This window comes from Lynx rufus, unplaced genomic scaffold (genome assembly GCF_022079265.1).
Source record: "Lynx rufus isolate CCGP_SWC_20201006 ecotype Redwood Valley unplaced genomic scaffold, mLynRuf1.p SCAF_11, whole genome shotgun sequence".
Lineage (NCBI taxonomy): Eukaryota > Metazoa > Chordata > Mammalia > Carnivora > Felidae > Lynx > Lynx rufus.
Window position 1 is genome coordinate 16967549 of NW_025814825.1, and position 9938 is coordinate 16977486.

A 9938-nucleotide genomic window follows, 5' to 3' on the forward strand; every position below is an offset into this window, starting at 1 on the left:
AAGCGTGTCTGGAGAGTGGGATCTGGGACCCGTCTCAGGTGGACCAGGGGTCAGCTTGAGCTCTGGCTTCCTGCTGGGCTGGCAGGGAGGACAGGCCAAACAGGTTTACTCAGAGGCTGGGAGGACCACCACTCACTGAATGCCTGTCCCCTTCTTGCTTGGAGGTGGGGACAAACGATAGGCTCAGCATGCAAGTCACCTGGGCCTGGTCTGGGAACACTGCGTACTACGTGGCATGAGGGTGAGGTCACAGGGAAGACTGTCAGGAAAGGACCAAAGAAGGCTCACTGCAGCCCTCCTTCATATGGGCCTCAGCAGATTCTTAGTCATGTACATATATGTAAACAAAGAATAGGAGCATTTATTGATTTTAGGTGAATCCTCCTAAATTGAGATGTCCCCTGAACACCAGTATGACATGTCCCCTGAACATCCCTGAGGACTCTCTGGATTGCAAGTGGCAAAAACAAAATGAAAACAAGTTGCAGCAAGACAGGGAATGTATTGGCTTACCTGCTGTGAAGGCTGACGGTAACAAGGCTTCAGGCTTGACTGGATCCAGGGACCTGAAGATGCCATCAGACTTGTCATTAGCGGGCTGCATTGCCCTGTTTGTCATCATTTGCTCCTCCAGTAAGTTGTTTTTTCAGGTAGCAGCCACCAAGTCACTAGGAGCTCTGGGGTCCTAGCCTTATAATTCTCAATCTGAAAGGAATGGACACTATCTCTCTTTCAGAATAAATACATAAAATCCCGGGGAAGGACTCTGATTGTCTAGGTCACATGCCTGTCCTGAGCCAATCTTTATAGGCAGAAAGAGTGGGTAGAATGATCAGCCAGGCCTGGGTCAGGTTCTAGTGGCCAGCTACCTCCCAGGCATCCATGGGCAGAAAGCAGTATAACAAGGCCTTAAAGGATGGGAATGAGCAAGTCAGGAATTGAAGGCATGCTGTCTTCTGGGTCTGTCTGGTATTTCGTATCTGCTTCTTTTTGCCCACTTCCTCATTTCTCTGCTTTTCTTGGAGGATCAGCTTCCCCACCCCGCCTCTATCTCTTCAGCATCTACAATGGCACAAAATGGCTGTCTCAACCCCAAATATTAGTAACTTTTAGAAGTCTGAAACCACCTGTGGCTGAGTTCAAATTTTCAAGGAAGAGAGAATCTGATTTGTTGCAGGGATAGGTGTTCACTACTGGACCATTCAGCTGGTCCATACACACATGGCCTCTGCGGTCTTCCCCTTGAGCAGGCCTGGTAGGAGCAGTAACTCAGAGAAGAGAGCTGTGGGTGTAGCAGGCGTTTCAGAACAAGGTGATGTGCTCATCCCAGGTGATCCAAAGAAGGGCAGAGCATGGCACCATCCCTGCCCTCAAGTAGCTTTAAGGATAGCTGGGCAGGCAAGATGTTCACTTGGGCCAGGGGTCCTAGGACCTTGGAGAAGGGCAAGGGCATTGTGGGCCAGGACAATCAGAACAAACTTGTCCTAGAGGTGGCGGGAACAGAGCTGGCCTCTCCAGGTGGGCAGAAAGGAAAGGACAAGATACTCCAGGGCATGGAGCAGATGTTCTCTTCCTCACACCTGAACTGGCTCACATAAACCAATATGCAAATGCGCTTCAAGTGTCATGTTCACGATTGAGCCTTTCCTCAAAGCGTGGGCTCTACAGAGTAGGTTTCTATGTGCCTCTCCACCTCCTCCCCCCAGGTTCCAGCCGGGGTCCTTATAACACCCTTGGTCCCTGGATGCCCAGGAAGTGACCCTCCCTCTCTGCCACTCACCATCTCTGGACCTGTGTGTGGAAGTTGCAGGGAGTTAGTTTTTCATGACTTTTTGGAAAGTCAAGGAAATTGTCTCTCCCCAAAAGACAAGAAAGAGAGGAAGGGGGGGAAGGGAGGAAAGAAAGGAAGAAAGGAAGCAAGCAAGCAAGCAAGCAAGCTGCAAGAATAAAAGGAAAATAACAGTTTGCATCTGGAGAAGGTAAAGAGACCTGCAAGAGGCCTGAGGTAGGGACTTCTCTTTTGTTGTGGATGAAGAAATAGAAGTACAGGGAAATTCTGGCCTTGCTCAGGTTCTCATGGTAGGACTGGAACCCTGCCTTCTCACTGCCCCTGGCCCAGGGCTCTTTCCATGAGCCCTTGGTGGCCAGTGGCGGTGGGGTGGGGGCCCTGACAGGGGTAATCTGGTGGGGGAGGGGGGACATGCAGAACTGCCTCACCTTTACAAGGTGGGAGTAGAGGCTCAGCCCAGGAAAGTGCGGCCAAAACCAAGTTCTCTTGGGAGCCCTGCGGGATCCAAAAAGTGGCTAAGAGGTCACAGGTTGCTCCTCAGGGAACTGGGCCAAGGTCCATCCAATAGGCGTTATCTGGGCAGATGCCATTTCCTGTTGGAGGAAAAGGAAGAGATCTTTGTGTTTTTCTGCTGTTTTTCCCCTTTCAGGCAGATCAGAAACCAGATCGAGTCAGATAAACCCAGTAGAGAAGAAAGAGGCAGTGGCTGGCACGTAGAGAAAGGTCCCTTGCCAAAGTGACACAGGAAGACACCCAGAGAAACCCTCCCCTGGCGGAGGAGGGAGAAGGGCTTCGTGTGGGTCTCACGGTAGACTTTTAATACTATTTCCAAATGAAGTTTTACATGCAGTGACTGTGTTACTGTTTTGCATCTGGTTGAGAGCGACAGATTGTTAACCGTGAACTTAAAGACTTCACACTTCTTCATTGTTTCAGCAGGGGCGGCCTCACCAAATGGAAGTGGCCCCAACCTCACTTGACCTCTGCGAGGCCCCAAAGGCAGTCTCGGAGGGCCTGGGACGGAGAGGAGGCGGCAGAGAAGGGGGAGGGGAGCTGGGGAAGGCAGCTAGGGGAGAGAAGCTGGGAGAAGCGGGGAGGAGGGGTGCGGGGAGTCCGGAGGGAGGACGCCGAGGGAGACCGGCGGGAGCGCGCGAGGGGAGAGGGCAAGGTGACCGCGGGTATCAGTGAGGGGCCAGTTGTCAGGGTTCTATCTGCGCCGTGATTGATGGGAGCCTGGGTTTTTCTGTCAGCCTGTCACGGCGCAGGAATGTTTAATGTTCTCATTATTGGTTACGCTGTTGTGTATATTTCTCTGTCAGCACCGCGGACCCAGCTGAACTGGCAGAGCACTTCAAAGGCCTGCGGGTCATTCATCATCCCCATGACGCTCCGGCAAATGCTCAGCTTCAGCTCCGCGCCAGGGATTTGTTATGACTTGCGAGCCGGCTGACAGACAGGACGGTGGCGGCCGCGGGAGGGGGACGCGCGGGAGGGAGGCGCGCAGCCCTTTTGTCACTCTGGGCGAGCGGCAGCGCCCAGCGCCCGGACTCGGGCTGGGGCGGGGGGGAGGGAGGGGGGAGGCCGGGCTGCCCCGCGGGGGTGGGGACGGGGGTGCGCCCGGGCTGGGGTCCCGGGACCCCTCCACGCCCCCCCCCCAGACTCTCCCCAGCAGGCCCAGCGGGCCCAGCCGGCGCCCTCGCCCTCCCGTCCCACCCTCCTCCTCTCGGCTGGCGGTGGCGTCTCCGAAAGTTGTGCTGAAAACCCAGAGGTTGGGGAAAAAAGCGAAACTTGCAACCGTCCAGGGCCCGAGGAGGGGCGGGCCGGGGGGGGGGGGGGGGGGGAGGGGAGAGCCGCAGAATATCGGAGCTTTGTTTCCTTTCCCAGGCCGTGACATGATTAATCGTTTTCTTCTGATCTAATTTTGGAACATGAAAAACAGCACATTTGTCTTGAAGAAAAATGATGTGCCGAACTGCGCAGATGGAAATTTCGAGCAATGAGAAAGATTAAAGTGAAACCCCACTCCTTAGACCTAATCATGAGTTGTAGATTATTCTGTCGGCCCAGCCAGATGGTAGCTCTGATTCCACAGCCCCTTCTTATATTAATGAATACTAGACTGTTATATTTGACTTAGGTAAGTGAAATGTCTATCAGAGCTAATGGACTGCCAGCCAGCATAACACATGTTGTACCGCTAAGGGTCCTTGCTGCATTTTTCATGTTTTATACTAATGTAGAACATTTTGTTTCCTACTGTTTTTCATCATTGTCACTGTTTGCTAAATATTTTCACATGGAAGGGGGGGAGGGAGACAAAGTCATGAGGAAAAAGAACCCCCCTCCAAACTTGTGTCCAAAGCTAATTTCCTCCCGTTGGGCTTGGCTATAACTCTACAAGTAAAACAGTCACCCCAAGCAATGCGTACAGGAACTCAATAGTAACGTGATTAAGTTCCTAGTCAACAAGACTACACTGGACTGTATGTTAACAAACCTAATTATAGCCCTGTGGTGATAAATTGGGCCCGGGCCCTTGCTGCACATCTCTGAGGTCATGTCTAGAAGAGCAGCTTGACCCTTGTCTCAGGGGAGAGAACTGTCCTGGAGAGGAGTCCCACGCTCAGCTTGGAGGAGGGGCTGTACTGACGCAGTAGTCTAGTGACTCAGGAGGGTGGGCACATGCCGGGACACATTGCAGAGCAGAAGGTCAGAGGTATAAGCAACCAGGCATTAGGCTGCCCTGGATGAGGCTGGAAGGGTGGTGGCTTCAGAGCCATTGGTGCCATCTGTGTTGTGAGCAGTATCAGGATGCCTGAGAGGAGAGTGTGCTGTTCCCAGTTCACTGGTTCCATGTAGGCCTCAGGAACTGGTGGCTCACTTTCTCTGTGCCCAGTAGAGGGTGGCTCAGACCCTCTTCCTTTTTCCAGATGGCTGGTCTGTGCACTGGTGAGGTCCCAAACAGCTTGTTGTTCAAGAGGAAATCCTGAGCTACTTGTTTGTGAAGGACCCAAGCCTGGGTGGGAGTCGTGTCCTGGAGAAAATGAGTCCTGGAGATGGAATCTGAAAGCTGTTTGGGACAGATAAGATGGAGGCGGTTGAGAGATATCTTCAAAGGGTAGTGTTTTGGGAAAAAATAAAAAGGAAAGAAATAGAGAAGAGAGAGCTGTACAAGAAAACACATGAGAGACAGGCGGGGGAAGAGAAAGGGGGAGGGAGGAAGGGAGAGAGGGAAAGAAGGAAGAGAGGAATGCAGAGAAAGCGAGAGACATTGAGGCAAGGAAGTGTAAATACCAACAGAGAAGAGAGCCCACGAATTCAGATTCTTCTTGCTCTAGCCAAAATGAACTCCCTAAAAAGCAAATTTAACCCCTGCTTAAAATTCTGTTGGCTGTGATTCCTGCAGGAGTCAGTTCAAATGTCTTGGCTGTGAATGGGTGACCCTTTTCCATTGACTCCAAGCTTACCTCTGTGGCCTCATTTCTCACCTGTCCCTAACTATGAACCCTGCACTTCTGCCACATGAGCCTTCTCAGGCTTCCAAAGAATGCTAGGCTCTTTCACAACAATGTACTTTGTCCCACTTCCTTCCATTCCTTCTCTGGCAAACTTCTACTCATCCTTCAAGACCCAGCTCCCAGTTGTCCTCCTCTGCCATACTTTCTTCACATTCCCCAGGGAATCATTTCGCAGTAGGGCCCCCATCGCTTTTTATCCAGATCCCTATGAAAAGGTGGGCTGAGCTGCGTTGAAAAATGTCTGTGTTTGCAAACCTGTCCCTCTGCACCTTCTTTCCTCTACAACTATTCCTCTGTTCGTTCATTTGTTCACACATTCAAGCAATACATATTGAGGATCTACTCTATTACCACGTATTGTTCCAGGCACTCGGGATTCAGCCATATACAAAATTCCCAGCCTTCTTGGAGCTGCTATTTTGGTACTACGTGTGTGGGTGTATTAGTGAGTCTTCTTCATAGTAAGAAACACATTTGTTTAGGCCAGCTCTAATAGTGGAGGTTATTATAAAACAGAGGCAATAAAGGGGCAGAAATCTCATGGGGACCCAAGAATAACTGTACAACTTCTGAACAACCTCTCAGCTTCTGTAACTCATAATTGGATCATGTGTGGCCCTTCCCAGGTGCTAATGTCTTTTTTTAAACTTTTTATTGTGATATAATATACAAGCAGAAACCTGCACGTCATAATATAGCTCAATGAATTTTCACAAACTGTAACCCACAGTGAGATCAAGAAACAGAACATTTAGCCCTCCAGTGCCCCTCTTGTCATCCTTCTTTATTTCATTTTTAAGTTAACTTCCCACCCCAACTTTCCCCCAGTATTTACTATGACATTTTGGTTTCTGTTTTCAGTGGGTTTGTTTTTCTGAACAGCTTTACCAAAGTCAAGTTTACATACCATAAAATCATCCATTGTATGGAATATTACTCAGCCATAAAAAGAATGAAATCTTGCCATCTGCAATAACATGGATGGACCTTGAGGTAGTGTACTATGTGAAAGAAGGTAGACTGAGAAAGACAAATACCATATGATTTCACCTGTATGTGGAATCTAACAAACAAAACAAAGAAACAGATTCATAAATACAGAGAACAAACTGGTGGTTGCCAAAGGGGAGGGGAGGAAATGGTGAAATAGGTGAAGGGGATTAAGAGGTACAAACTTCCAGTAACAAAATAAGTCACGGAGAGAAAAGTACAGCATAGGGAATACAGTCAATAATATTATAATAACGTTGTATAGTGACAGATGGTGACTACACTTTTTGTGGTATCGAGTAATGTACAGAATTGTCAAACCAATATGCTGTACACCTGAAACTAATATAACATTGTATGTCAACTATACTTTAATAAAATATCACCCATTATAAGTGAACAAGCCAATAATTTTTAGTAAACTTACAGCGTTGTGCAATCATTACTGCAATCCAGTTTTAGAACATTTCCCGCATCCCCCCAAATTCTCTTGGGCCCATTTTCAGTCAAAACTAAGTTCCAGCCCCAACCCTCAGTAACCAGCTTTTACATTTAGGTTCTATGATCTATTTGAAAAATATATATGTAATAACTTTTTTTGAGATATAATTCACATGCCATAAATTCCCCATCCTTTACAAAGGTCAAATTCAGTGGCTTTAACATATTAGAAACTTGTGTAAATATCGCCACTGTCTAATTCCAGAATATTTCATCACCCCAAAAAGAAACCCACACCCATAAACAATCACTGCCCATTCCTCTCTCCCCCAGTGCCTAGCAATCATGAATCTACTTTCTCTCTCTACAGATTTGCCTATGCTAAACATTCCATAGGAATGGAATCATACAATATGAGGCCCTTTGTACCTGACTCGTTTCACAGATTTAGTGTTTTCGAGAATAATCCATGTTGTAGCACATGTGAGAACCTCATTTCTTTTTTACGGCCTAATAATATTCCTATATTACTCTATGGGTTTATAGCATCTTGTTTATCCATTCCCCGCTGATAGAGATTTGGGTTGTTTCCGGTATGAATATTTATGTACAAGGTCTTGTGTGCATGTATGTTCTCAATTCTCTTGGATATATATCTAGGAGTAAGTAGCATTGCTAAGTCATATGCTAACGCTACATTTAACTTTTTGACTGTGATCCATTTGAAGTTAATTTTTGTTTATGGTATGAGGTAAGAGTCTAAGTTCATATGGATATCCAATTGTCCCAGGATACATTTTTTTAACTTTATTTTTTTTTAAGTTTGTTTATTTATTTTTTAAGTTTGTTTGTTTGTTTGTTTATTATTTACTGTTAGCACAGAGCCCAATGCAGGGCTTGAACTCACGAACCTTGAGATCATGACCTGAGCCGAAGTTGGCTGCTTAACCAACTGAGCCACCCAGGTGCCCCTCAGCATTAACTTTTTTTAAAAATATAAATTAGCACTGGATGGGTCAAAAGCTTTTCCTGCAACTACTGAGGTATTAAAATCTCTATTATTGTTGGGTACCTGGGTGGCTTAGTTGGTTAAGTGTCTGACTTTGGCTCAGGTCATGATCTCATGGTTTGTGTGTTCAAGCCCCACGTCAGGCTCTGTGCTGACAGCTCAGAGCCTGGAGCCCACTTTGTTTTTGTTTGTTTGTTTGTTTGTTTTTTGTTTTTTGTTTTTTCCAACAAGAAGCCATAACTTTATTAATGATAGAAACAGTACAAATTTCAAACCAAGCTGCAGTTATTCTTTTGAAACACCAAAAAAGGGTCCTCCTTTTCAGACAGTTACATTGTTAATTCCCTAATAGCATTTACAATATCATTACTGTTGTTCTTCAGGGCTCGGAACTGCCTTTGCTCTTGATACATTTGCTTGTGACGTGACCAGTTCTATGTCCTTAACCTCTACACCTGTTTCATCAACCTCTTCCTCTTCACTCTCTTCTTGTACAGTTGGAGTCTGTGTCTTTTCTTGAATGTTTGAGACAGCTTCACCTTGAACTTTGAATTTCTCAGCAGCTGCTAGTTGCGCCTGCTGAGATGAATCCTCCATCTTGGCTTCCCCAAAAACTATGTAGGTATCTGAAGCTGGGCTCTTGTAGACATCTGGTTTTGTGATGACAAAGAGGACAGTGACTCTTATAACCCCTGTAACCTGTCGAAGACCTAGTTTGGACATAGCCTTCCGTGCCTTCTTTTCACTCCGGCTCTGTTTTGCTTTACTGACTGGTTTTTCGTCGATTTCAGCTGCTGCTGCCAGCTGGGCTTGTTGGGTGGTTGCCTGTGTGGAATCCTGTTCCTCAAGCTCTGGTACTGATTCATCACTGTCGGATTCTGTTCCAGACCCTGTCTCAGCCTGGGGCTGTGGCAACTCCTGCTCTGTAGCAGGAATGGTTTCTGTGGCTTCACCAGGCATTTTGTGGGGGGAACACGGAACCAAAATGGCGGCAGAAAGAGAGCCAGCGAGAGCGTGGCCCACGACTGTTGCAGAAGGAAACCTGGTGGAGGGGCGCCTGGAGCCCACTTTGGATTCTGTGTCTCCCTCTCTCTCTGCCCCTCCCATGCTTGCTCTCTGTCTCTCAAAAATAAATAAACATTAAAAAAAATTTTTAAATCTCTATTACTGTTTGTCTATTTCTCTTTGAAATTATCATGTGAGTTGTCCTTTATTCTTTTAGTATGGTGGACTATATTAATTTTTCTTCAAATACTAAACCAACCTTACATTTTTAGGATAAATACACTTAGTCATAGTGTGTAATCCTTTTTATATGTTGCCGAATTTGGGTTGCTAATATTTTGTTAAGGATTCTTGCATCTATTTTCATGAGGGATATTGGTTTTCTTTGTGTGTGTGTGTGTGTGTGTGTGTGTGGCGTGTTTGTTTGGCTTTGATTTCTGGCTAAATCTGTCATCATAGAATGATTTGCAAGTATTCCCTCTTTCCACTATTTCTTGAGTTTGTGAAGGATTGGTTTTACTTCTTCTTTAAATATTTAATATTTGATTCACCAGTAAATCCATCTGGGCTTAGGCTTTTCTTTGTGGGAAAAAAATTAATTACTCATTCAACTTCATTTTTTGTCAGTTTATTCAGATTTTCAATTCTTTTTGAGTCAATTTTGGTAATTTGTGTACTTCCAGGAATTTTTTCCACTTTATCTTAGTTGTCTAATTTGATGGCATAAAGTTGTTCATGTATTCTCTTATAATCCTCTTAATTTCTGTAGTGTCAGTAATGATATACTTTCTTTATTCTTAATTTTGGTTATTTGTATTTTCTCTTTCACTTTCTAGATGGTAAGGCTAAGAGTTTTCCAATTTAGTTGGCTTTTTCAAATAACCAACTTTTGGCTCTATTGATTTTCTATACTTTCTATTACATTGATTAATGTCCTAAGAATGTTATTTAATTTGCAAAATTTTGGCATTCTTCCTATTTCTTTGTTATGGATCTCTAATTTTGTCTTTTTGTGGTCAGGGAACATACTTTGTATTATTTCAATCTTTTTAAAGTTATAGACACCTGTTTTGTGCTCCAGGAAATGATTTATCCTGGAGAATGCTCCATGTGTTTGAAAATAATGTTTATTCTGCAGTCTTTGGGTAGAGTGTAGTGTAAATGTCAGTTAAGTCAAGTTGGTTGA

At 45.6% G+C, this 9938-nt stretch overlaps 1 protein-coding gene across 1 annotated transcript; it reads right to left on the bottom strand.

Annotated features, from left to right (window-relative positions):
• Window positions 1–7964: 7964 nt before the first annotated feature.
• On the bottom strand, window positions 7965–8725 carry LOC124506049 (nascent polypeptide-associated complex subunit alpha-like). The gene has a single exon (XM_047072059.1). It carries the CDS (start codon window positions 8705–8707, stop codon window positions 8114–8116), a length of 594 nt encoding a protein of 197 aa, XP_046928015.1. The 5' UTR covers window positions 8708–8725; the 3' UTR covers window positions 7965–8113.
• Between the last annotated feature and the right edge of the window lie 1213 nt (window positions 8726–9938).